The sequence below is a fragment of the Nelumbo lutea genome, chromosome 3 (assembly GCF_056320005.1).
Source record: "Nelumbo lutea isolate HS-2025 chromosome 3, American lotus-T2T, whole genome shotgun sequence".
In the NCBI taxonomy this organism is placed as follows: Eukaryota; Viridiplantae; Streptophyta; class Magnoliopsida; order Proteales; family Nelumbonaceae; genus Nelumbo; species Nelumbo lutea.
This window is the reverse complement of record NC_142686.1, coordinates 22,565,295-22,593,283: the sequence shown is the minus strand read 5'-3', so window position 1 is coordinate 22,593,283 and position 27,989 is coordinate 22,565,295. Positions and strand designations below refer to the sequence as shown.

At 36.8% G+C, this 27,989-nt stretch overlaps 2 protein-coding genes across 5 annotated transcripts; both read left to right on the top strand.

Annotated features, from left to right (window-relative positions):
• The first annotated feature begins 6 nt into the window (after positions 1 to 6).
• On the top strand, positions 7 to 8,367 carry LOC148863567 (uncharacterized). Of its 4 annotated transcripts, none has more exons than XM_088974225.1 (7): positions 7 to 313; positions 514 to 745; positions 3,481 to 3,648; positions 3,839 to 4,100; positions 4,956 to 5,122; positions 5,333 to 5,482; positions 7,833 to 8,367. In XM_088974225.1, exons 2-7 carry the CDS (start codon positions 704 to 706, stop codon positions 8,178 to 8,180), a joined length of 1,137 nt encoding a protein of 378 aa, XP_088830351.1. In that variant the 5' UTR covers positions 7 to 313; positions 514 to 703; the 3' UTR covers positions 8,181 to 8,367. The 4 variants fall into 4 exon arrangements, with proteins under 4 accessions (XP_088830351.1, XP_088830353.1, XP_088830354.1 ...); XM_088974227.1 differs by having other exon boundaries at positions 80 to 313; positions 4,956 to 5,020; XM_088974228.1 differs by lacking the exon at positions 7,833 to 8,367 and adding an exon at positions 5,600 to 5,870 and having other exon boundaries at positions 80 to 313.
• Positions 8,368 to 9,844: 1,477 nt separating this feature from the next.
• On the top strand, positions 9,845 to 27,397 carry LOC148863566 (Metallo-hydrolase/oxidoreductase superfamily protein). Its single transcript, XM_088976071.1, has 8 exons — positions 9,845 to 10,476; positions 10,549 to 10,642; positions 10,721 to 10,846; positions 10,975 to 11,133; positions 25,871 to 25,989; positions 26,172 to 26,363; positions 26,461 to 26,551; positions 27,189 to 27,397. Exons 1-8 carry the CDS (start codon positions 10,325 to 10,327, stop codon positions 27,279 to 27,281), a joined length of 1,026 nt encoding a protein of 341 aa, XP_088832197.1. The 5' UTR covers positions 9,845 to 10,324; the 3' UTR covers positions 27,282 to 27,397.
• The last annotated feature ends 592 nt before the right edge of the window (positions 27,398 to 27,989 follow it).

The following is a 27,989-nucleotide window of genomic DNA, read 5'->3' as shown; positions in this document are numbered from 1 at the left end:
ACGCTTGACCCAAACTACATGAGCTGGACCCGAGCCCAAGACCAGTTGTCAAGGATCCATAGTCAAGTCTCTCTCAGTCATAACAGTCTCCCTACCCTACAGAGATAATTGTAGTGTAGTTGTATTGTCTGTGCGTGCACGGTCGTTATTATAGCAACCTGGGGAGGACGGAGGGAAGGAAAGAGGAAGTGGAAGGCTGAAAGCGACAATGGTGGTTCCATGGAAAGGGGGAAGTATCAGGATTATCATGGGAACCATTCTTGGAGGCATCCTTGGTTTCTTCGTCATGCACCGCGTCGAAACCAGCTACAAGGTTCCATCGTCGAAACCTTCGGTTTTACCGTTATTTCATTATTACTTTTTCTAAATTATTGGCGTTTTAATTATGATCCGTCCTTTCCTTTATAAAGGTGGATCTGGATTTTTCTTAGATTGTGCGAAACTTCTGCGATCAGATATTCTCGATTTTTCTTTCTGATGGATGGGTTGTGATTAAGTTTCTCTAAAATACAGGAGAAGATGAAAGAAAGATTGCGCGAGTATGAAAACCAACGGAAAAGGAGAGAGAAGTTGGAACATCTTGAAGATCCCTCATAGTCTTGAAGAATCTTCGGCATTTTTTTTCTTCGGTTTTTTTTTTTTGTATTTTTATTTTTAGGGTAGAATAAGACAGAGTTTTATTGATTTTGGCTTGGAAACGACGATGTTGCCTTTCGGGGACCCTTCCAAGTTGAAAACTAAGAAGGTAAGCATCTTGGTTTAAATTGTAATTAATTGGGAACTGGGCTTAGCTTAAATTTTTATTTGATAATGTGTTTTTTGGTGTTGCATTTATTGGGTCTTGTCAGTTTGAGTGTTCTATTCAGTTTTGACCTTTCTGGTTGTGGTAATCTGGTAAATGAGCAATAACGTTTGCACTTCTCAGCCATTGGCTTCCTCTTGGGTTTTGCCATTAGATGGAAGTTCTTAGACACAAAGCGAAGTTTAACTGTTTAAGTGGTACTCAAATGGTTGCGGCCATAGTGTCCTAGTTTGCATTCTCATTGCAAAATTTGATTTGGTAGAGTTGAGTAAGAAAAACCCTTGCCTTCCCCACTTTAATTTGTTCATTTATGATTTACGAGAATTTTAGTTTATTTAGATGCATAGGATAATTTTTTACAAGACTCCTGTTGTATCCGTTTAGGAAAGTTACAATTCACTTAGGTGAAAGGATAATTTTCCAAGATTCAGTTTTTTTTTCTTTTTTTATGGTCAACAGAAAAAAAAGTTGCATTCAGAAAAAACTTACTATCCAACTAATAGATAGCAAGAACAGATCCAGGCAGCTAACAGCTGACAATACATGTCTTTTTTTTATTCCTAAAAGCAGATAACAATTCATTCAAGTCCTGGATTTCCCAAAAGCAGACTTTGCCTTGTCACCCCAGTTTTTGATAGACTATCAGCTTGAGCATTGGCAGAGCAATAAAGAAAAGAAGAGAGAGAGAGAGGCAACGATGTTTTGCACCATCAATTATCTACGTAGAGAAATAAATTTATACTGGTGTAAATGACCATAACTCCTAGAATAGGTTCCATTTTTATACGGGGTTGGCTACATGAATCCTGTTTTGCCATTCTGTTATCTTCAGTGCCATATTTATTGTTAAATTTTGAGCCCATAAATCGTTTCTTACTACTACAATCCATACCCTTTTTGATCTTCCCCTACCTCATCCAGCCCCTTCAAAGACATGACTCAAATTATTTAGAGGCTAATCCAAATACACAACTTAAATTAATCCTACATCAGGTGCATTTTCTTTTCCCCTTTTTTCCTCATCTTTTCTAACAAATGGTCCACCTACATTGCAAACATTGAAGCAATTCCAGCAATGTAACTCTGTATTTCATGATCAAGTCTCAAAAAAAGGGTATGGCTTGGAGAAGGGGTCACACTGTAATTCTTATAGCTCCACAAACCGGGGTGTTATGATTGACTGAAAGGTCTTCTTCTTGCCTTCATACCATGAACAATACCAGCAGGATAGGCTATTGTGGAGAACTATTTCAGTCAAAACAAGTATCTTTAAACTGAGAGTTGTGGTCAGCAGACATGTGTTCTTCGGGAAGCATCTAACTTATGTTCAATCTTTATTTCTTTCTTTTGTTTTTTAAAAAAGAAAGTGTAGTATATTATATTTTCAGGCAAAGAAGCATACTTGTGTGTACACATACTCCTAAACAATAAGATGCTACACATAAGATCACCAATCCCCAATAGATTCCTTTTTTTCCATGCAAAATGCTATCTTTCTTTTCATTTTTCCTTTTTGTATTTTTGTTTTGAATTTCCTTCATTCTATACTCCTGGTTAATTTGAGGGCACTCCATTTTCTGAAATTTGGCATTTTTGATACCCTATTCTACTCGTGTTTCAGTTACATGCCAACAGTTTTATCCAGGCAAATCATACCATCTAACATGGATCTTTTTTTTCAAGTGTTATTCGTACACATTTATATATTTTTTCATGTCTTATTTCTCTTATTAAAGTATATCTTCTTCTTTCTTGCTTGCTTACAACAACTGAACTACCTTCTATAAGAATGCTTCTTCAGGGAAAGAAAGATGCATGTATAAGTGTGTGGCCTGTATATAAGGGAACAATAGGAAAAGCTTTATTTTTCAAAAAAAAAATGCAAGTGCCTTCTATAAGAATGCCTCTAAAGGGGCTGATCAGCTCTAAACGACATGGCTGTTTCCCTTCTCCAGAATGGTCCAAATGATAACAAATGGAAATATGCACATGCACCAAAAAATTTGCCTTTCTTGCTAATACCTTTAACTTTCCAAGCAAAGAAAGAGTCCATAATTGAGTTGGGGTCTGTACGAAGCACTGGATTTGAAATAAACCAAGAAAATGAGAAGGACAATAATAGAAACAATTTATTTGCCAAACTTATATAAAAAAAATTTCATTTGCCAATTCTTACTTCTGGAAGAACACACATGCGGTAGAGTGAATTCTGAAAGCATACCATAAAAGCAAGTAGTCAACATTAGATGGGAGTATGGGACAGGATGGTCACTAATCTCTTTGCTAGCTAAAGTTTCATTCTTTGAGGCTTAAAGCTTTCTATAGAAATAGCTAACTAAGAAGATTTCAGTTGGATCATATGTGCTTGAATTTATTTCAAATGTGCTTCTAATAAAGTCATGGAATGGTATTTAACTATAAAGAGTTGACATTGCCTCAGATTTGTTGATTTATCGTTGTGTATCTGATACCTATGTATGGGCCTCTATGAATTAGAAATAGCTTTCTTAGAGCATGCATGCAATAGTTAAACCAGATTTAGTTTTAATTAAGTAGGGAAAAAGGGGATTGTCCATTATGCAGTACTTCTTTTGTTCTTTGGATCTTTTTGTGGTGAGGTTATTAGGGAAGATGAGTTTAATGATTACTGGCTTTATCAATAAAACTGAGTTTGACAGGTTGTGTTCGAAGATATTTTCATTGCACATGATTCTGGTACATTGGAGCAGCTGAAGGAGTTAAGTTCCAGGCGTAAAGCAATTGAGGAATCCATTAATGAAAGCACCTTCATTACAGAGGCTGTTGCAAGGGAAATGGCTGGAGGTTTGACATCTCACTATGAACAGGTACCCTTGATTTTTGTTTAAGACCAATAACTTTGTTCACTAATGACAGGTTATGTTTGCTCTCTGTATACTTACTTCATTGATTATCTTATATATGTAATACTTTTCGAGGGAATCTTCCCCTCCTTAATACAGTTGATACTTTTTCCTTTTAAACAAAACTTGTACTTAATTTTTCTGAATGTCATAGGAACTGCAAAAGCTGCAAAGGTACTTGCCACTGTTGGAAAATTTGGTGTTTCATGTGGAATCAGTTAACAACAATCAGCAGATGGTTCAGTGGACTCAAGACCTTAAGATAAGATGGAGCAGTGTTCTTTGTGCTTCTTCTATCTTCAATCTTATGGGTCCAAAATTTTTTCAAATTGATAACTTACGCTTTGAACTTGGCATGGTTCTTTTTCTTTATGGTGCAATTCTGCGGGAAAGAGCTTCAGAAGTTCTAACAGCAGGTAGCGTAGCACTGATTCTACCACATTCTACATCATCATCATGTTGTTTCTGCTGCTGCTATTGTTGTTGTTTTGGTGTTGCTAGCTTGTCATAAGATGAGACAAGCCTCGGGCTGCACAACTCTGATATCAAATGTCCCAACTTAATCTCTGATACCCCTTTGATGCACCCTGAACCATGCCTTCACCTAAGTCATGCAGCACTTTACTCTTCCCCATGAGTAGAATTGGCCTTTCCTTACTTAAGATCATCCTTTTCTTGGGTGCCAGAGGACACATTTTTGCACAAATACACCCACCCACCAAGCACACTCTTGCACACCAGTCCCTCACACCAATGCACACCACAGCAAGCTTGGTGTTTATTAAGCAAATGCATTATTGCACAGTAACAATATAATATGTACAATGGCTCTTTGGGTGCTTACTGTTGTACTTGAGCTCTTGTGGGTGATCATGCCTATTTATAGGCACTCCACCACCTTACAAGAATATTCTAGAAATGGTTCTATCTCTAATGGAACTTTATAGACCTTTTCTAGAGACATCTATGTTCCGGTCTTCTAGACACTTATAGACCCTTTCAAGAGCAAGTCTAGACCCCTCTATCTAGACTTCTCTAGCACATGGAAGTGTCACAATACTCTCTGGAAAGCTGTAGCCTTTTCTAGAAAGCTCTTGAAATCTCCATTAAACCTCTAGCCAATTCTTCCTCTGGTTAAGTACCCAGGCAGGGTGTGGCATGTTAGTTCTGCTATTGCTGCTGTTGTCATTATCATGGTTATTGTTATCTGTTGTTATTATTTGAAAGTGTTTTTGGATGATAATCATGCTTTGTACTATGCACCAATGCAGATCTAGTACAATCTGCCACTCTTTACAGAAAAGCAGCTGGAGTTTATGACCATTTGGCTAATAAGGTACTTCCATCATTACAGCCTGCCTTGGCTCAGGAAAGGATACCAGAGGCTACTTTATCTATTTGCTCCATTATGAGTCTAATTTGCTTAGCTGAGGCTCAGGTTAGCATTTTTATTGTTATATCTTTGTAGCCTTTCCGGATTGCCACCATGATATTTGCTCATTCCATATTAAAAGCTCCATTATTAACTGATCTTTTTTCAACATTGTAGTTTTTTTCTATCATGTTTATTTCTTAGTTTATTATTACTAGAGGATTAATGTTTGTTCTACTGGTTTTTGGCTTTGGTTTCTATTACGATTATGCTTAGGCTGTAACTATAAGAAAAGCAGAACAAAAGGGAACTGCTAGAAGTCTTTTAGCAAAGCTACACCATGGCATTTCACAGTCACTTGATGAAGCCGCTAGTATTCTATATTCTACAACGGGGGACTGCAAAGATATTTCAGTGACGTTTCTGGTATGTCATGCCTTTTTATATGGTCAGTAATTAAAAATTTGTTCCTTGGTGAATAGTAAAGACTGGTATAACTCTCAGCGCTTTCTATTATGTTTTTTTATATCTTTTTTGTTATAGATTCTGTATTGCAGGGTGAAAGTTATCAATGGTTTCCCAAATCCTTTTCCTTGATCCCATTTCTTCCTGGAGTTCAGTGACTGCTGATTTTTTACATTTACTTTTTCTATTAAAAGAAAAAAATCCAATTCCTTCCATTACTTGACACGAGGAAATAATGGTGATAACAATGATGACTACGATTAGTCTTTCTGGCCATTAATGTTTCACATTTTTCCAGTTGTATTTCTTCATCCTCAAATTATAAAGTCAGAACCATGTTTTTTCTTTCTTTCTTTTTTTTTTTTTTTTTTTTTTTTTTGAGAAGAGAGTAAGTGTGGTGTATTGTATTACTGTAGAAAAAAGGGTAATTCCCCATGGAGTGAATGACTGTACTTCTTTGTAAGGTTCTCAAAAAGTTGCATAAGTGTGACAATTACAAAAATAACATGTCAAGAGCAATGCCATGTGTTCTTTTTGTCTTTTTGTTGTTATCATATTTACTTTGTGTTCTCATGTCCTTTGACCAAGAGAACCTTCTTTTGCCTCTGTGGTTTGGCATTCTAATAATTAATATATTAGGATTGTTCCTCATATGGATATTACCTAATAAAACCTACTAAGAAGTTTTCCGTCCTTGTCCAACTTTTTCTTTTGATAATCAACAAAGAGAGGAAACATAAGAATTAAGGAAGAGCTATGAAAAACAAATATATATCTGGCAGGTCTATTAAAATGAAGGATAAGAACGACAGGAGAAAGGGCTGTGTCAATGGATCAAGTGACCCAAATACAAAGAGAGCCCCATAGGATGATAAAACTACCCAGGAAGGGCAGCCTCCGAGTACAACTCAGCCTGGTTTGCTCCCTCCTTTGCAAGAAGTTTGCAAAAATATTATTGACACCACCCATTAGGAGAAATACTATAATATATTTGGCCACCCTGAAAGTGTGGTGGGACATCCACAGACCTTTTTCCCATCCCACATCCACCCAGAGCTTCGAAGCCTCCTCCAACTTCCTAGCCAAAGAGACCTATGGAGAGGCTTATGTACAGCTCTTGAATAAGAAACAGCAGCTTGCCTTGAATGGAGTCTCCATCCTTATTTGGACCTGAGTCCATCAACACTTCTCTATTTCGATTCATGAACCTATCCCTAAACTTTCTGGATTCCTAATGCCAGAACCTTCCATTCTCAGGTAATTATATTTTATAAGGGCACGGAAGAATATTATAGCCATGATTTGACAAGTGTCGGACATGACATTACATTGTGATTTCCTGAAAACTGTTCCCACTCGTTTACTGTCTGGTAGGTGGTATTTGTCATCCTCAAATAGTCTGATCCCAGTGTCAATTGCATTGATCTTTAATTTATGCCTCATTCTTCATGTATCTTCAATTCTATTTTTTTGGGTACATATCTTCTATTCATTTGGTTCCCATCTTTTAATCAGAGTTCTAGTTAACTAGGTAGTTTTTGGATTCTGGTGAAAAATAACAATAATTTGCATTGGGAATTTGCTGTACAGTTTCTTTCAATAATAAAACCATGGGTTAGATGCCCAGTTTTAGTCATGCAAATGGTTGTAGCAATGCTTTCCTCATCATAATGATCATGTGTTAGGGGATTTTTTATATGTGGCGCATTCTTACAGTGAGCTAGGTATCAAGTGAAAAGAACTCGTTGAAAAGAAAGAAATTATAGTAACCAAGGCTACGTTTAGATCCCAGAAAAGTATTTTGTTAGGTAAAATATTTGTAAAGGGTTACAAAATATTATTTTTTAAATGTTTGATTGCAAGTTACAAAAAAAACTTGGAAAATTAGGTCATGGATTGAACTACTGGATTTTAGGATTATGTGGAGGAGAGAGAAACTTCCTTGAAATAAAAATTCTATTGGATGAGATTGATTTAGGGAGACGGCTGTGCAGTTAAAAGTAAAGTCAACAATCTTATCTAAAATATCAGATCAAATGACTTGTGATCTGAAAAGGGGCTAGTCATCCTACCTCATTCTCACTCGAGTTTTGGATAATATTTTGCTTTCCTTGGTATTTTACTGGCAATCACACACTAGAAAGTAAGTTATTTTCTTAAATAACTGTTTTGCAACATATTTTATAACCAACCAAACACAGCCTAAATCTTTTATCTTTTCCTCTCCCTTTCTTCGCTTTAGTTGTTGGAGGATATCTTCCGATGTTAAATTCTTGAGTTTACACCTAATTGATGTTTGACTTTTGTGCAGGACTTTATATCATCTTGCAGAGCCTTACACACATTAAGAAGCCAGAAGTACCTTGCAGAAGATTTGAAAACTGCAGGTCAAGTTGGGGTTGCAATTGGAGTTCTTCGCCGTGCTTTGGAAAATTCGAAGGAAAAAATGCCAAGGGAGAAGTCATGGCACTTGGTCTTCAGGCAGGAGATGGATGTTGTTAGTGAGATGCTCAGAAGGCTTGAGCATGAGAATGATTTTGTATGGCATGAGAAAGTCCACAGTGGGGATGAGTTGCCTTCAGTCCAAGGAATGAGAATAGTGAGTCCAATACCTTATTGTAGCCAGAGGTGGGAAAGAGAGCTTTTTTTCAAGATTTGAGAAAGCGAATGACTATATAGTGTCTCGTAATTTCCACTTAGGGAAAGGAAAGCTTGTCTTTCTGCTGAACTTTAATAAATTGGTTTAACTAGGGAAGATGAGAGATGTGACATGGAGGATTTCCTTGTTCTCACAACAAACTGAGAAGGCGTTATTTATTTATATTGGTAGAGTTTGTTGATCATCATTTCAGGGTAAACAGGAATTGCTTCCTTCCCGTGCACACCTTCAGAAAATTCGAATCACACAATATCTGAATTCCAATTTGGTTAGAAAATTTGATATTTGATATTCGACGAATATTAAAAATCAATGGTCGAATTCGATTAATTATTTGAGTATTTGATTCGATTCAAATTTAACCAATTAAGGTTATATTTGGTATCATTGTCACTTTTACTTGGAATAATTTACATCGGCCAATACAATATATATATATTCTATCACAAATGCTTTGGTGCCATTGCTTACATCAAATTTAGTGTTTCTATTATAAATGACAACACCCAAATAAATGTATACATTTTTTTAACGGAAGTGGTTATCTAATGTGATGTGATAAGATCATTGTTAAAAAATATGTATTAACCAATTTAAAACTTTGCGAGTAGTATTGGCAATGGTATCAAACACAACTTAATTAATTTAGGTAATTAATGAATTTATAAAGTAAATATTTTATTTATATAAAGTATATAAATATATATTTATATAATTTAAATATTATATATAAATGATATAAAATGTTTAAGTATATTATTTCTATATATAAAAATTAAATAACTAGTCAAATTTGGATATTTCTCTAATTGAATAAGGTAATACTTGATATTGATTTTATTAGTTAAATGGTATAAATAAGATATCCAAATTTGATCAACTATGTTATTTGAATTATCCGAATTCGATTTGATTAATATCGAATTTGAAATGGAATTTTCAATACTGTTGACACCCCTGACTAACGACAACATTGCATCCAACTTTCCAAATTAGCATTAATCTGGGTCCATCCACATTTGGTTTTTGTTTAATCAAAGGGTGCATAATGTCAATTCGTAGGCTCCACATGCACATCCCAACCGTATATTGTTAAATCTCCTAAGAGATCGGATCAGTGACTCATAGAGGGTGTCCCACAAGTGTCCCACAGCACCTCCACTCGGGAACATCTGAAATCGGATTCAATCAATGCAAGGTCCATTCCAACAACCTGTATAGCCTTGCATTGGGAATATCTCCACATGAAATAAAACACAGAGATGTTTCCAATGCAAGACTGTAAAAGCTATTCAAATGGTATTTGAACAGGTCTTGCACTGACTGAAGCCAATCTTGGAACATCTGCCATGATAAGCATGTGAGATGTTTCCAATGCAAAGTGAAATGTGCATGTGCAGCGTTTGTAGGGTCTCATCTCCTAATGACAAAGTATGTGCTTGATTTTGTTTATGTTTATGTTTATTGAATAAACATTTGTACTTTATTTGTTGGTAAAACCCAAAAATATAATAATTGCAACCATTTATGACAAATAGGTGCCATTAGGCATCATTTCAGCATTTATTGAATAAACATTTGTATTTTATTTACTGGCATGTACATAAACCAAAGTTTACTTTTTACATTTTCCATATATATAGAAGAATAAGAGAGAGAATGCTGAGATGGCACCTACGTGACACAAAGGTTTGCCGAATAAACCTAAAGAAACCAAACACCCTGTTGATGTTCTCGGTCTACGCTGATGTGCATGTGTGTGGCGCATTCTGTGGGGCGCCGTGGTGTGAATTCGCATAATGCATTTAAAGCGTCTCCCCATTCCTTAGCTAACAAACTCGGAACCAACCGAGTTGAGTCAACTCAATTCCGAGAAAAAACAACAAGAGAAGGTCAGGGTCCTTCTGGAACAACTGTTCAATGGGAATACTTTTGCCAAATGGAAACATTGTAACCATTTGAGTGGATGACCGCTGACCGGCAAGGACCAGGTTAGTGAGTGGTTAAGAATCAAAAAGCAGAATGGACTTCGCGGCAAAACTGGAAGCAAAAGACAGTCACTCAAAACCTGTAAAACCTGCAAAATCCGTGGTTCTCAGTTTCAGCCACTTGAACGGAAACTTACTATCAGTCTTGAATCGTTCATGGCTGTTCATTGCAATTCTTTCCTTTGCTCCTACAAAATCAGTACAAGTAATAGACCGTTTGTGTTGCCATGCTCGCCTACCCGTTTTCTTCCTACTTGTTATAATCCAATCCGTTTATCTTCATACAAATCGAGTCTCACAAAACGCAGGTTTCTTTCACACTTCCCTCTCCTTTGCAAGCTCCAATCCTGAATTATATCACAAATCACAATCATTTACAGGTTGGCTCGGGTTGTTTCCGCTGTGGTTTCTGAGGAGAACGCAGTCGGCTCGACTTCCGCCGGCACATATTTGTTCAAGCTCACGTATTTAGAAGTGGGTTCTTCCTAGTGGTAATCTGGGTTTTCTTTTTTTAATACTGATTTTTAATTATTTTTCTTTATTTTTCTGCAGGGTAATAGCTGGTTGTGGGATGTTGGTGGAGTGAAAATTCTGGTTGATCCGATCTTGGTGGGTAACTTAGACTTTGGAATTCCATGGCTTTACGATGCAGCCAAGAAGGTCTTAAAGAATTTCCGGGTATGTTGTCTTTAGTCACAGATCCCTTCTCATTGCCTGATTATTATCACTGTATAGGGTTTAGCTGATTGATTCCGTGTGTTTTACAATCATAAGCTTCTTTTCATTGATTGGCAATTATGGTGCAGCTTAGTGATCTTCCTGAAGTCGACTGCATACTGATCACACAAAGCCTCGACGATCACTGTCATTTGAAGACATTGAAACCGCTCTCCGAAATGTTTCCAAATCTGAGAGTAATAGCAACTCCCAATGCGGAGGCGATGTTGAACCCCCTTTTCAGCAATGTGAGTCGCACCTGTTTCATCTTAATTGTTCCTTGATCCTATAGGCAGCGGCTATGTTATGCAAGTTATGTGTAAAGGTTTTATAGGCCAATGCATCCGGCTACGTACTGCGTTATCCCTGTTCCTAATTTTATAAGATCCAGAAGGCAATGCTCCCCGAGGAACAACCATCCAAAAAAATAAAAAAATAAAAAAATAAAAAAAATCAATGAACTGCTGCTGGTGTCTATGTCAGTGGCATTGAATCCCTTGGCCCAAATGTTACAGGCTTATCTACTGCTGCAAATGCACTACCTGTGGGTTTAGCTAGGGTTTATTTCTGAGTTAGCATTGGATGTCCATAATCCATTTAGTCCTATGGCCATTACTCAATGTTGTTCCCGACTATCCATGGACCATGGTTTTGCAAGCAGTAGATTGGATAAGGGCCTAACATTCCGCATTTTCTTGCATGAAGTGGTTATTTTCAAAATGGAATTGGCAGCCCAAGTTTTTATCATTACACCAAGCAATGGCTCTTTCTCCTATATCTATACCCTAATTCATAGCCTACCAAGTTGGAATTATGATTAGGAGTTTCTAATCCATGCTGGTAATATTTATTACTGTGGTTATGGTTGAGTGTGCGTGATCCATACAGTCCTCTTGAATTCCTGGCTCTTTTTTTATGCTTTTCTTCATATAGAAAGGATAATTTTTAAAACTTTTATCTTTAAGAAATATGTAATTTTGTTTAATGTTATTTTAGTTCATTCATATTTCTTCTCCTAATGTAATTTTGTTTAATGTTTATTCTTTCTACTGAATTGGCAGCACTATTTTTTATTTTTATTTTTTGAATTAGATTGAAATATCCATGTCAGATGGGAAGTTAATGTCACGAACCCACTAATGGGTCCATATAGTTGGGGTAACATTAGTTGGGTTGTTAATTGTAAATAAACAAAGAGTCAGCATGTGTGAAGTGAGAACAAATCTGTAGGGGATATGGTTACAATTGGTTGTTGTGTCATGGGCTGGTTAGAGGCGTAGGGGGTCACAAGTAGTGAGTAGTGGGTCAATCACGTCTTTGCAAGAAGTTGTTAGTTTGAGGTTGGGATAAGTGGGTCAAGTTGTTACTTAGTTTTAGGGGCCAAGTCCTTTGGAGTGGATTATTGTTAGGAGGCCATTTAAATTGTAATCATCATCTTACTGGGAATCATCTGAATTTACACTTTCTCAATTGAGATTATTTGGAGGTTCTTTCGTCTTCCTCGAAGTAGACGAAATCCCATGTTACATCCTATCTGGGATCGTAACAAATGGTATCAGAGCCAGTTATGATTTCCGGTTTTGAGCATTGGCGTGCACAATTGCAAGGAAAGATCCTCTTGTTTGCCATTAACCAACAGTGGATGATGGAGTAGATGAATCACATGTTCGAAGGTTTTTTGGCAAGATTAGACCGATTCGAGTATTCACAAGCAAAGGAAAAGGGTGAAGTGGTTCACCCTTGCCGCAACCATTAGCACACTACTGTTTCGGTCATGGAGACTGAAGGAGCAGTTGCTACGGTAATTACCAACAGTGGGAAGAACTTGTTGCTGGATCAGTCTTTCACAGGGTTTATTCATAAACCACCGATTGCGGTAGGATTTTCACAAGAAAACAACGTGGATGAGGCCAAGGAGAAAGGCGAATCATATGAGAAGCTATTGACTTCGAGTGGTGTCAATAATAGTGGCGGGTTTTCAATCCCAAAGTTTTGTGCTGATTAAATCCTCCCAAACTACAAGGCAGAACCACCAGGGTAGACAATTCCAAAACGAGATGTGAATGGAGTGATTGGGGAGCTCCGGCCCAATTATTGTGGGATGCCATGTCTGCAATTGGTGACAACCGGGTGGAGTAAGTGCATGAATCCTCACAAGATTGTTGTTGGAGATTCTGTAATTTCCATGAAAAATTGGACCAATGGTAGTATGCGATGGAATTCTCATGTAGGGATTGCGGCTATCACCAATGTGAAGGGGGAGGAGGTCAATGAAAACCTTAATTCTCATATTCCATCTACTCTTGTCAAATCTGCCAACATTGGAGTCTACCCTATGGGCAACTTTATTTTTGAATCATTGAATCTATGTTGGAAGTCCAAAATATTACACCATGTGTGTGGAGTCTCTTGTAACCATCACGAGGAAGACTGTAGCATTGGGTTGTTGATGCAGATGCAGAGCCTAAAGCAGAAACAGAAACCATAGCAGAGGACAGAAATCTCGAATTTCCATCCTTTTCATGAGGAGAACAGAGAGAGAAGAGGGAAGGGGTCGCTAGCTCTTCGACCTTCACTAACATCTGAACTGAGTCATATTCCTACACTTTTTACATCCCAGAACCCTATCCATGGCTTCAAAGGTGCTGTCTCTATACCCAAGAAACCATCATCTCCAAAATGGGTGTCGATGAGGTGTAGAAATGTTTGCACATTCCATGGAGCTACAAGGGAGTAGGGAGGATGGCCATCTCTATCTTACTATCGATAGGTATAAGGGTTCAGTCCAATCAAACATACATCAAAACGAAAGGATGTTTACTCTTGAACAATTAACTACAATGATGCATGGTCATGGTGATGACAAGGACGACAATGGAGAGGTCTTCCTTGATGAAGATAACATCATTGATGAAACCGTGGTTGACAAAGAGGATCATCCTGATGTGGAAGATGAAGCTGGCCTAGATGCCAAACCATTGAATTTTATACGGTTGCATGCATTCCAATGGATATTAAACTTAGGGGTGAGCAAAACAAAAAAAAAAAACCAAAAACCGAACCGAAAATTCGGTTAACCAAACTGGCCACTTCGGTTTTGATTCAATATTTTAAAAAACCGAAGGTACCAATTCGGTTTCGGTTAACCAAAATAGAAAACCGGTGGTTAACCGAACCGAACCGACCGACATACATATTTTTATATATATTTTATGTATATTTATATTATATATATTTTATATTTTCTATACATTATAAATTAATAAATATGCATTATGTATATAAATATATATTTATTATATAATATATTATTTTTTTAAAATCTAATAATATATATATTTCTAGTATTTTATTATATATTTATACATTTTTCTATAATAAATATTGTAAATAATAAAAAACCGAAAAACCAACGGTTAACTGAACCGGTCAACCAGTTAACCGATCGGCTTCTGTTCGGTTTTGGTTATCGGTAACCCTGGTTTGGTTTCAAAAATTAGCCCACTGTTCGGTTAACTGAACCATGAACACCCCTAATTAAACTAGTGGCACCAAGTGGAGGAGATGATAGGATTTTCCCATGGGAGAATGAACCACTTGCAAGCACTAGCATGAGGTGTCCCTCACTTCTACCTCGAGCAAGGAAAGCATGTATTTAATTACACAGGGTCGCATGAACCAGTCCACCTTGGTAGCAGATGGCTTATCACAGGGTCCAATCATGCTTGGATTACCAGTTCAGAAGCAGTTAGGAGTAAGGAAAGTGATGATCTTGATGCCTATTTACTACTTGCGGTCATTTTGTTGCCTTTCATGTGCTTACTTTTTGCCATTTTTCTCTCAAAATGTGCAGCACCATTGCATGATGCTCTTTGGTCAATGTCAAATGACACATGGAGAACCTACATGACCATTGGAAGTGTGGCAGCTTTGCAGGATCGTAATGCTTCTGTTGTCAAGCTTCAAACTTTTATTTTGGCAGAATCTAATACCAGTATGCTAAGAGAAATTTTGAGTTGTGATCATAAGGAGATCTTAATTGCAGCCTTTGAAGCATTGAAAAGTCTAATACATGGCATGTATCATTGGGCTGAGTTGGACTTGTTAAAACTTTGACCTTGAGGACAAGGTCAATTTTTAAGGGGGTGGGAATGTGACAAACCCACTAATGGGTGCATATAGTTGAGGCAACGTTAGCTGGGTTGTTAATTGTAAATAAACAAAGAGTCAGCACATGTGAAGTGAGAACAAGTCCTTAGGGGATATGGTTATAATCGGTTATTGTGTCATGGGCTGGTTAGAGGCATAGTGGGTCGCAAGTAGTGAGTAGTGGGTCAATCACGTCTTTGTAAGAAGTTGTTAGTTTGAGGTTGGGATAAGTGGGTCAGGTTGTTACTTAATTTTAGGGGCCAAGTCTTTAGGAGTTGGTTATTGTTAAGAGTCCATTTAAATTGTGTTAAAAGTCTGTTAATATCTTAAGTTTAGTACCACAGGGGTACTATTGTACGTCCTCTTTTATTTTGTTTTATGTCGCCCTAGTATTAATACAAAAAGATGGTGCCGCCAACTTGACTTTTGGCTCTCAATCTCTTTTCTCTCCTCTCTCTTTTCTCTTCCTTTCTTCTTCTCTTCTAAATAATATGGCATCAGAGCGGACTATCAGATCTGAAAGGAGAGATTGAGCAAGCCTTTTTCTGTCTCCTCTCTTCGCCAGTTACTGTTTGCTTTATTGAAGATCTAGAATACAGCATCGGACTGAAGTACCTTCTATCCTTTCCTCTCTTTTTTTTTTTTTTCCTGGTTGTGTACCAGGACAGAACCAGTAGTAGGTTCACTTGTTTGATGTGAGGTGATCAGCACCTCTTTCCTTCCTTTTTTATGGGATTGGTTGATCCCTGTGATGTATTGTAGGTCAGTGGTGACCTTTATATGCTGCGACAACAGCCTTATGATGGGTTTGTAGGTCAGGAGATGACCTGTATGTGCTGTGACAGAAGCCCTCTAATTTATTGTAGGCTAGTGATGACCTGTTAGTGCCGTAACAGCAATTGATTTATTTCTTTGGTGATTGAAGAGTTGAGTTTCAAAAAAAAGTGGTTGTCTCTAGTCTCCTGGTGCAAAGAATTTTTTTTTTCAGCAGTTAGTCAGCACGTGAAGGGGAAATTGTGTGGACTAGAGACAAAATTTAACAAAATTTGTCTTTTTGGGTGTTAGACTGCACTATTTTAGGATTTTTTTGTGCCTACTTTGAGTGTGACCTGAAGCTGTTATCATGAGTGGTGAAGATTCTGCCACATCTGGTGTTTCCTCAATGCAGAATGGAATGAGTGGGGGTATGGATTTATCCTTCCCTATGGCTGTCATACCCTTGGATGGCTTAAATTATTTAGAATGGTTGAAAGGGATCAGGTTATACATTACTGCAAGGGAAAAGATAGTATATATAAATGGGAGAATTAAAGAACCTAATTCTGAGAGTGTTGAGTATGATAGATGGAACCAGGAAAATAGCATGGTTATGTCTTGGCTTTTAGTGTCTATGCAACCTCATGTGAGAAAGAACTTTATGTGGGATGAAACAACTTATGAGATTTGAGAACAGGCAAAGTCAACCTATTCTAAATTGCGTCACTATGCAAAAATCTATCAATTACAACTGGAATCATCCACTTGTAAACAGGGGGAGAGGAGTCTTTCTGTGTACTATTTAGACTTGACCTCCATCTGGAAGGAGTTAGATCACTATCAGAGTATGGACTAGAAGTGTGATGCAAAAGTGTACAAGTCCCTTGTTTCTCAACAACGAGTATTTGCATTTCTCCATGGCTTGAACCTTGTGTATGAATCCATCAAAGTCCAGATCCTAGGCAACAAAGATCTTCCATCTATCCAGGAGGTATATGCATTAGTACAATCAGAGGAAAGTAGAAGAAATTTGATGAATAATTCGGGGGGGGGGGATGCAATTGTGTTGGCAGTGAAAGGGAATGTTGCTACAGGTGGGGGAAATTTTTTAAGAAAGGGGACTTTCAAAAAAGGGTGCACCCATTACCAGAAATCTTGACACTCGTGATACATGCTGGGAACTTCATGGGAAGCCAAAAGGGGCTCATGAATTGAGTAAGAAGCAAGGTTCAGATCTGAATAAGAAGTCGGGATAGCAAGGTCCAAGAAAGCTCATTATAGCAAACATGGCCACTCAAGAGAATCAACCCCCTACTACTACTGTGACTCAGACACACACCTCCGGTTCTGACCCTAGGGAGGAAGGATATTATTAATTCCTTTTGTGACCACTTAGAACCCTATGGTAGGGCAATTTGTCAGATGAATGCTCCTCCTCCCTCAACTTCATTTGCATCTACATCAGGTAATTCTGCCCAAGGTTTAAAATGTCGATGTCGATGGAAATGTCTCTTACCAAAATATAAGACATATGTCGGAAATGTCGAGGGGAAATATTGTAAAAATTAGAGACATTGTGGAAATATTATGAAATGTGTGGAAATATGCAATGATATTTTGTAAAATGATAAAAGAAGCATTACTACATACTAGACTATTATCTTATTCCCAACCATTATATAAAGCTAAGAAACTAAGACCAATAACAAATTAGTAAATGACGATTTATTGATTTATTATGCATTTTGATGTTTTTACAAGGTTATCCGTTATTTTCTTTTCTTATTTTTAATTCTGATTTATTATAAATTCTGATATATTTATTTCACACTAGTAAATAGAAATACATTTATTCTGATTTTTTAAATGTTAAAGTTATAATACATTATGTTTTATTATAAATTTAATAAACTGATTCTCCTTTTTGTAGTATTAAGATTATGATAAATTCTGATTTCTTATAAAACTTATTGAATTTATTATGATTTTTAATACTAAATTTATAATAAATTATGATTTAGTATAAAATTTAATAAATTTGTTCTGATTTTTTATATTAAATTTAGAATATGATTTATTATAAAATTTAATCAATATTTTCTTATTTTAATAAATATTTAATAATACTAACTAGTTAATATTTTATTACTTTAAAAATATTTTATGTTTTATATTATAAAGTAATTAATTTATTCTTTTGTTTTTATTTTTTGTTAATTCCTTTTTATAGATATTTTATTTGAAATATTAAATAGAAATTATTAACGGAATAATTTATATTAATATACTATATTATATTAACATAATATACTAATATATTATATTATTAATGTACATAAGTCGACATCCTGTTGACATAATAGGAAAACTGTCTTTTTTTTTGTTATTTGGACTGATTTGGTTGACATTTCCGAAATATAGGAAATGCTGACCTAAATAATGTAATTTTTATATTACCATCCATTTTCGTGTCGATGAGCCTCGACATCGACATATGTCGGGTGACATTAGTGAAATGTTGCGACATTTGAAACCATGATTCTGCCACCACTTTCCATGTATCGTCTCATTCCCTTGATTCTCCTTAGATAATTGATTATGGAGTGTCAAAACATATAACTAGTAAGTCCACTTACTTTTAGACCTATCACCTCCTCTCTAGAAGAGACAAGGTGAGACTAGCAGATGATTCATACTCTACTATAGTTGGTCAAGGAACCATTTCTCTTCCCTTTGGCCTCACCCTACCTAATGTTTTACATGTTCCAAAATTCCCTATTAATTTGTCCTCTATTAGTAGTATCACTAATTCTTTAAACTGCTTAGTGACCTTTTTCCCTTCTTATTGTGTGATCCAAGATTTGGCCTCGGGGAAGATGATTGGTAGACATATGATGGATGGGCTCTACATGTTGGAGAATAAGGCTGGTCTTATAATCACAGAGTCTAAGAGTCAGTCTAGTTAGAGTCATGTCTATTTATGTCATGGTCGTCTTGGTCATTTATCTTTTGAGTCCTTAAAAATGGTATTTCCAAAGTTGTTTAAGTTAACGTCAATGTCGGAGTTTACATGTCAAACTTGTTAATTAAGCATTGTAGAACTCTTTTTTCTTCAAAGAACAATAAATCTGAATTTCCTTTCCATATTGTTCATTCTGATGTTTGGGGCCCTGTTACTTTACCATTTGAGAGTGGCTACAAGTATTTTATTAACTTTATTGATGATTACTCCAAATACACATGGGTGCATCCCATGCGAATTAGGGATGAAATACCAAAAATTATCCAAGATTTCCATTGAATGATCTTCACCCAATTTCAAATTGAAATCCAAGTTTTTCAATCCGATAATGCCAAAGAATATTTGCATAATGATCTCATAGAGTTCTTTGCTTCGTGAGGATTACTTCACTGTAGCTCATGTGCCCAAACACCACAACAAAATGGTGTTGCTTAAAGAAAGAATCGACACCTTCTTGAAGTGACCTGGGGGTTACTAATTCATATGAATGACCCAAAACGCTTTTGGCTTGAGGTTGTCCTTTGTGCTATTTATCCCATTAATAATATGTCATCTAGCTGGTTAGAGTGCAAAGCCCCATATCGGCTTGTTTTTCCTAAGGCTTCTCTTCTTTCTATTCCTCCTCGTGTGTTTGACTGTCGTTGTTTTGTTCAAAACCTGTCACCCACCCATAGAAAATTGGATCCTTGTACTATTCCTTGCATCTTCTTGGGGTACTCCACCACTCAAAAGGGATACCGGTGCTTTCTTTAAGAGTGTCTTCCATGTTTCTCTTCAGGGGGAGTGTAGGAATGAAGAAAAACCGGTTCATCTCCTTCCTCTTCCTGATCCTCCTCCCTTTTGTGTTTTCTTTCACCGTCACAAAGGCCAACCATGCTCAAGAGCTGTAGAGCACCTAGAAACTGTACAACCTATACCACCAATGCCATCAAACTCTTCGGGGGTGGATCCTACCCAACTAGGTACCTTAGTTCCCATTGATGTTTCTGACCCTATTGCTATTGATACCTCTACTGCCGATGACCTTGACCTTCCTATTGCTCACCACAAGGGTGTTAGGTTTTGCACCACTAAACATCCCATTTCCCATTTTGTTTCCTATGAGAACATTTCACCTTCCTTTCGGGCCTTTCTTTCTTCCATTGACAGTGTTCCTATTCCTAAGAATGTGGAAGAAGTTTTGTTGGTGCTTGAATGGATAGATGCTATTAAGGAAGAAATTAGTGCTTTGCATAAAAATGGCACATGGGAATTGTAGATCTTCTTGAGGGGAAGGAGCCAATTGAATGTAAATGGCTTTTCATTGTAAAACATAGGGCTGATGGCATAGTAGAGCAATATAAAGCTCGTTTAGTGGCAAAAGGGTTTACACAAGTGTATGGAATGGATTATGCAGAAACTTTTGCACTTATTGCTAAGATGAACTCCATTAGAGTCCTTTTCTCTTTAGTTGCTAATCTTGATTGGGACCTTCATCAACTAGATACCAGGAATGCTTTTCTAAGTGGTGACCTTGAAGAAGAAGAAGTGTACATGGTGCAACCCCCTGGTTTCCGATCTAAAGGTAATGAACAAAAAGTGTGTAGGTTTAAAAATCATTATATGGCCTGAAACAATCACTGAGAGCCTGGTTCAGTAGGTTTCATGTAGCTATTTAGCAAAGAGGATACAAGCAATGCCAATCTGATCACACGTTATTTGTGAAAAGAGGGGAAAGAAAAATTGCAGCCCTGATAGTATATGTTGATGATATGGTTATCACTGATGATTGGAAAGATGAAATTCAAAAGTTGAAGAGATTTCTTGCTACCCAGTTTGAGGTGAAAGATCTAGGTCCTTTAAGGTACTTCCTTGGAATTGAAGTTGCTCACTCACAAAGGGTATCTTCATTTCCCAGAGAAAGTATGTCCTAGATCTGCTCCAGGATACAAGAAAATTGGGAGTGAAACCTATTGATTCTCCTATTGCTCCTGATCACAAATTAGGTGACTGTCAAGGTGAATTCATCAAGGATGTGAAACAATTTCAAAGGCTTGTAGGAAGATTGTTATATCTTTCTATGACCTGACTAGACATTGCTTATGTAGTGGGTGTTCTTAGCCAATTCATGCATGCACCTAAGACCACCCACTTGAAGGAGCTGAAAGAGTTCGCAGATATCTTAAGAAGTTTCCAAGTGCAGGTTTATTGTTCCAAAAGCACGGGCATTTGAAAGTTGAGGTGTATACCAATGCAGATTGGGCAGGATCCCTATGTGATAGGAAGTTCACTAGCGGCTACTGTACCTTTGTGGGAGGGAACCTAGTTACCTGGAGAAACAAAAGGCAGAATGTGGTGGTTAGGTCTAGTGCTGAAGTTGAATATAGGGCAATGTCTCATGGAGTGGCTGAAATTACGTGGCTAAAAAATTTGTCAAGTTGGGATTTACAATTGATGGACCTATGACCCTATACTTTGATAACAAAGCAGCCATATTGCCATAAACATTGCTACTAATCCGGTGTTGCATGATAGAACTAAACACATCAAAGTCGACAAACATTTTATCGGAGAAAAGGTTGTTAAAGGGGAAGTGTGTACCCCCTATATCAGTTCTGAAGACTAACTTGCAGACATCTTAACAAAAAGGTTACATCACTTGTGGCATCATGATTTATGTGACAAGTTGGGCATGATTGACATCTATGTCCCAACTTGAGGGGGAGTGTTAAAAGTCTATTAATATTATAAGTTTAGTACCATAGGGGTACTATTGTACTTTCTCCCTCTTTTATTTTGTTTTATGTCACCCTAGTATAAATACAAAAAGTTGGCGCCTCCAGCTTGACTTTTGGCTCTAAATCTCTTTTCTCTCATCTCTCATCTCTCTTCCTTTCTTCTTCTCTTCTGAGTAATAAATTGTAATCATCATCTTAATGGGAATCATCTGAATTTACACTTTCTCAACTGAGATTATTTGGAGGTTCTTTCATCTCCCTTGAAGTAGATGGAATCCCATGTTACGTCCTATCCGGGATCGTAATAGTTAACATCTACACTCCGGTGATAATTTTGAAAGTAAACATTGCATTGTTTATACAGTTTAAATGTTTTGTAGTAAAAACATTAGAAAGTCAGACAGAACTTATAATGGTGATCTAGAGGCTTGCCAACAGACAAGCATTACCAGTTCCTATTTCTAAGTATTATAATGAGATATTGATATGTAAAGATGCAATTCTGGTCGTCCTTGTTTCCAACTTTCCATGCCTTTTTCAGCATCAAATGCAAGTGCATATTTTGAATTGCTACATCCCTCTAAGGTTCTAACTATTATTGCCTAGATCCAGACCATTCAATTGGATCAACGGTTAAATAAAAATTGTAAAAATCATATTAAGTACCTTGAACTTTCCTTCCTTGGGTTGCTCTCTTTGGAAGAAAATTATGGAAATCTACCCTCTGGTTCAAAGTGGTTTGTCCCTTAAGTTGGGTTCAGGTCTTTGTTTGAAATTTTGGAAAGACAGCTGGTGTAACAATAGGTCCCTTGAAGAGCTGTTCCCTCACCTGTTTCAACTCACAGAGAATCAGGATGTAATGGTGGTAGATTGTTGTGAGCTGATGGGGAATAGTCTTGCATGGAGCCCTAAGTTCAGAAGACCTTTCCAAGATTGGGAAGTGGACCAAGTGGTGAACCTGTTGAACTTGCTCACTAGTCAAGTTCTGAACCCATTGGAAGAAGATTCATGGATTTGGAAATGGATCGTTGATGGACTATTCACTGTAAGATCTTTTGCCAAAAAATTAGCTAGTGGAGGACTGGATAACTTTCCTGCTACAAGAATCTGGACTCAGATTCCTCCTCTCAAAGTGAATCCGCTGCTGTGGGTGGTGGTATTGGATAAAATCTAACTAAACAGAATATGACAAAAAGAGGAATTCTGATTCAGAACATGTTGTGTGAGCTGTGTGGGCAAGCAGAGGAGGATAACAATCATCTCTTCATCCATTGCCCTTTTGCAGCTGGAATTTGGAACCATTTTCTCTCTTCGGAAGGTATTTCTTGGGTCATGCCAAAACAGGTTCCAGATCTGCTAAGGAGTTGGGATTTGCTAGGTCTTTCTAAGCTGACTAGAAGTGTGTGGTGGGCTATCCCTGCAGCTGTTATCAGTTCAATATGGGCAGAGAGAAACAGAAGAATCTTTCAGAATAAGAAAAAAGAGGTGGACTGTCTTGTGTATGGTGCAATGGGAAAGCTAGTGTCTTGGTCTGCAGGTGTGAAAGGCATCCAGCCTAGGGTCTTGGGGTCTCAGTTAAGATCTGTTAGTAAGCTGAGAGGCTGTTCTCAGTCTTTGCTCCCTTCTGGGAGGTCCTTTGTATGGTTCTGATTTCTATTAATAAATTTACCCTACCTTTTTCAAAAAAAAAAAAAAATCAAGTCATGATGTGATGTCAAAATATATTTAGTTATTAGAAAAACGCATGGTACTTTAATTCTATGTTTCTAGTTTGAATTTTTGTATCAGGTTTTGTCCATTCCAGAAGTTACTTTGCACTCTAGTATGCAGATTTCTTTTAGAACCCTGCTTAAAGGAAAATGAAACAAAATCTTTTCCTTTTGTGGTGTACGCCTAACTCCTTGCCTCAGGCACCTTTTAAAACCATGTCTTGGAGTCCTTTATTTGACAGCCAATGCACTACTTGATTTTCCTGTTGAGAGTACTTGATCTCCAATCCTTCTTTCCTTGCAATGTTGTGATGTTGGTGATGTTCCAAGGTGGTTTAATCTTTTTTTGGAGGCTGATATTTTTGAATTTCCTTCTATCCAATCCATTTTCCAATGCCACCATGTCAGCTTCTGAAACCACCCAAGTTGCTGCTATATTAATTGTTGTTCTTCCAATGTACTTCACTATAGTTTTTTTTTTTTTTTTTTTAATTGTACCATTTGGTCTCTCATTATAGGGCTGTTTCCCCATTTGAAGGCTGAGATTTATCAAAATTTATTTTGATGGATCCAGAGTCAGCAGCTATCTTTTTTACCATACACCATTTTAATTTATTCATGTCCTCAGAGTTTCTATTCAATGGTCTTTGTTTTTCCAAACTGACCATAATATCAATGCTGTTTTTTGCCAGTAATATTCAATCTCTCTCCCTGTCTTGATTTGATGATATGGTTTCACCATTCTGCCACTGATCTGCCCTCATCATTTCAAGCCGGGCAGTTGGAACTTATGGTAATCCAAACCTGTTTAGTTAACAAGAATTCTTTGAATAAATGGTTCACATCTTCTGGACCTTCCTCACATCAAGTACGTTCCATGTTTATGTTCATCTCCCATTGCCCCCTTTTGGGAATTGTTTTGTGGGGAGCCTGCTATTGAGTGGTAGCCACAGAAAGGTTTTGATTTTTGGAGGGCACTTGATTTTGCATATCCTCCTAATAGATTTTTAAGTTTGTAATCTGTATGTCCAATAATCTCAGAATGATTTTATAAGCTGATTTCATTGTAAATGTGCCTGTGTCTTCTCCCCACCTTATTTTATCTTTTCCAGGTAGTATAGACAATGTTATGGTTTGAAATTCGTTTTTAGTGTTGGTAGATGCTAATTGGTCAGTTCTATTTATTTTCCATTGTCCACTCTTAGGGTCAATTATTTCCACAACTTTTAAGTCCAAATTAATTTTTGGTCAATCCCTGTTACCAATTCTATTAATGAATTGTTCATTTGAGATTCAATTTTCAGTCTAAAAGATGGGTTTTCCTTATTTCTAATCCATCTTAGAACCATCATAACATTGTTTCTATTGGACAATTCCCCTCAAGGCCCACAAATTGTTCTTTCTATTTAAGATCGCCCACCCTAGTTTTGATAAGTTACAGAATTGGTATATTCAGATTTTCTAATCCCAGGATGAAACTCTCAATTTTATCCTCTCAAACACATCAAGGGAGTGACTTTTGTTACTCTACCATGGATGGTAGGGGTTCCAAGATATTTGTCTTTCATACTTCCCATGGGGATTTTGATGGCTCTAACAAGAGTTCTTTGTAATTTCCTAAGAATATTCTTGGAGTAATATGTCATTGATTCCTTAAATTTTGGTAACTGGCCCAATTCTTCAGCATAATTGGCAAATATTTGCCTAATGGCGATGCATGTTAGGAGTCACTTTTGCATGTACCATGCAATAATCATAAATTGAATGATTGGGATAATGACTTCATTTTTTTTTTTTGAGGTTTTAACCCCAAAGCTTATCCTTTCTATTTCCTGTAGCTCTTAATATATGTCCTGTTAACACCTCTAAGCATGTGGTAAATATTTCAGTTGGGGACCCATTTATTAAAACTTCTTGTTAAACTATGGTTATACCTTCCATATCCCAATTTACCCATTTTTGGTTGAATCCAGACTTCAGAAGGACTATTACAGTGAATTCTCATTCTAATTTATCATATGCTTTTTTCCATGTCTATTACAGCAAATTGTTCCAATTTTGCCTTCTTTTTTAAATGTATCATTTTAATTCATGGGCTATTAAGATGTTATCAAGTATTTGTATTTTAGTAATAAATGTGTTCTGGTATGAAGAGATCCATTTCTCCAAGGTTTAACCTCATTACTAATTTGATTCTAAATCAGACTCTTGTTGGCTTTATAATTCCTACATCAACTATATAAAATAAAACTGACCTAATATTTAATATTTCTTTTACCCCAATGGATGTATATTGACCAGATCCACTGTGTATGACGAAACAAATTTTGCACTAGCATCCTCTTCTTGTGGGGCAGCTGATAATATCTTACCAAAATATGATAACACAATGGCTCTATTTCTGCCCATGATCAAATGTAAAAGCACTTCCTTCTCATAAACTATTTGGAAATCTAAGTATGACAAACTCTCTTTTATTCTAATGCATGTTCTTTTCTTCCTTTTCAACTTTAGGACCTGATTGGCACCAATCTCGTAACCCTATTTTTCAATATTTTCCCCTTCTCTTCTGCTCAATAGATGACATACTAAAGGCACATTTAATCCAGGGCATGGTTTCTTTACTTCTCAGGTTACATATTTAGAACCTGGCCAAAGCTCTGAAATTGAAGGGAAGAATGGTCTTAAAGTCATAGTAAAGGCTACTGCAGGGCCTATTTTAGGTCCACCTTGGCAGCGTCCAGAAAATGGGTGAAGTTCTTAAACTTGCCAAATTGCCAATGTTACATCATACTTATTCTTACCCAGGACCCAGCTGACTTGGATTTTTGTATATTAGATACTTATCAATTCTCATTTAGGAGCAATATGTTGACACTCCTTGCCCTGATGATTTCTCGTACCACATCTCACCATTCTATTTTGTATTCCAGGTATCTCATCACTTATAGGCAAGATTGCTTGACTCTTTACTATGAACCTCATTGTGTCTACAACAAGGAATTTCTGGAAAAGGAGCATGCTGACATTGTCATTACACCTGTGATAAAGCAATTGCTACCAAAGTTCACTTTGGTTTCAGGACAAGAAGATGCCGTTCAGCTTGCAAAGCTTCTAAATTCCAAGTATGACTTTTAACTTGACCTTGGCGTTTATGGTTGGGGTGGCATATCGTTCTCTTCTTTGCATTTAGATTATTGTTTTTGTTCTTTTTTTTCACAGATTTATTATACCAATGAAGAATGGAGATCTTGACAGCAAAGGGCTTCTCTCAGCTATAATTCAGGCTGGAGGGACAATGGAATCATTCAAGGTTAGAATTTTGTTAATCCTTGTTTAAATTGGAAAAACAAGGATTCCATTATCTTAAAAAACGCAATCTTGCTGTTGAAATTCAAATGCCACATTCATTGTCATAAATCCATCTTTACCCATTGAGCACCCTGCTGACCAACCAAAAGAAAAGGAAATAAGAATTGGTTATGCCATGAGTCACAACTAGTTGCTACTAAAAAAAATCTATGTAGTTCCGCAGCATAAGGTATATGGTGCATTATGTGGTATTGCTAATTTCTGGAAGCTTTACGTGGAAAGGCTCGTGTAGTTGTTTCTTAGGCTCAGTTTGGAAGGAGGAGTGCAAATACAAATATGTGGAGTGCAAAACCTTGTATTTTGTATAATTTTGTATCAATTTGTACTGTACATATTTGTATTTGTACTCTTGCCAAACTGAGCCTTATGTACATTTTTAAGTCACCAGTTAAACCTTCTGAGGGCCACAAAATTTATTTGCAATTAATCATTCATCCAATCAAAGTAGGGAAGATAAGCTTTTGCAGTTGGCTATTATTCTTGGAGGATTATTTGGACTGTTTTCCGTTTCCTTTTTATCACCCAGCTTCTTTCTAAAATTGCTTTCAAATGACAAAGTTGATGACTTCGATATACAGGATCTTTTGTCCAAAGAGATGCCAGATGCAGAGGTACTAGAGCCAACCCCTGGTGTACCGGTGGAAATTCCAGCATTATCAAATACCCCATAACATATTTTTACTCTTTGTAATAATGTTGTTGTTTCAGTTATTCTTTTCATTACCAATTTTGGATACATCTCCTTAAAACATGTACATATATATAAATATATCATTTCTTAGTTTTATGGGTTCGTAATAGCTAGAATTTCACTTATGTGAATGAGTGGCTAATGCTCGTAAGGTTCTAATTCTCAAAACAAGGTCCTCAAATGTGGTTTATGCATGTAGGATGAGGGGTTGAGCCAGGACTCTTCATTTGTAAGGCCACTGTATATACTTAAAAGTTTATGTTGTGAGCCACTCTATTTCAATGGTGGCCAAAATCCTTTCAACCCCAACATACATAAAGGGTGCTCTGAAGACTTCTCTCCACTCTGGCTCCACCCGTGTGGAATGGGCAACTAATTTGGTCCATTTGTTATGGCTGCGTTTGGAAGCAATGCAAATGGAGTGTAAATCCCGGATCAGGGAAAATTTGCACTCTGGTTCACTTTTGTTTTGTTTGGCAATGTTACATTTATGCATTGACAAATGACAGACCAATGCATATTTACATTGATAATAAGAAGTAAAAGTACATCAATAAAAAAGAAGTAAATTTGCATTCAAGTGGGTTTTTGATAAAAAAAAAAAAAAGCATATGCTTTATTGAAATTCATGTTTGTATCCATTACAACTAAAAGTTTGTTTGGCAAGAAGGTAAATTTGTCAGTGCAA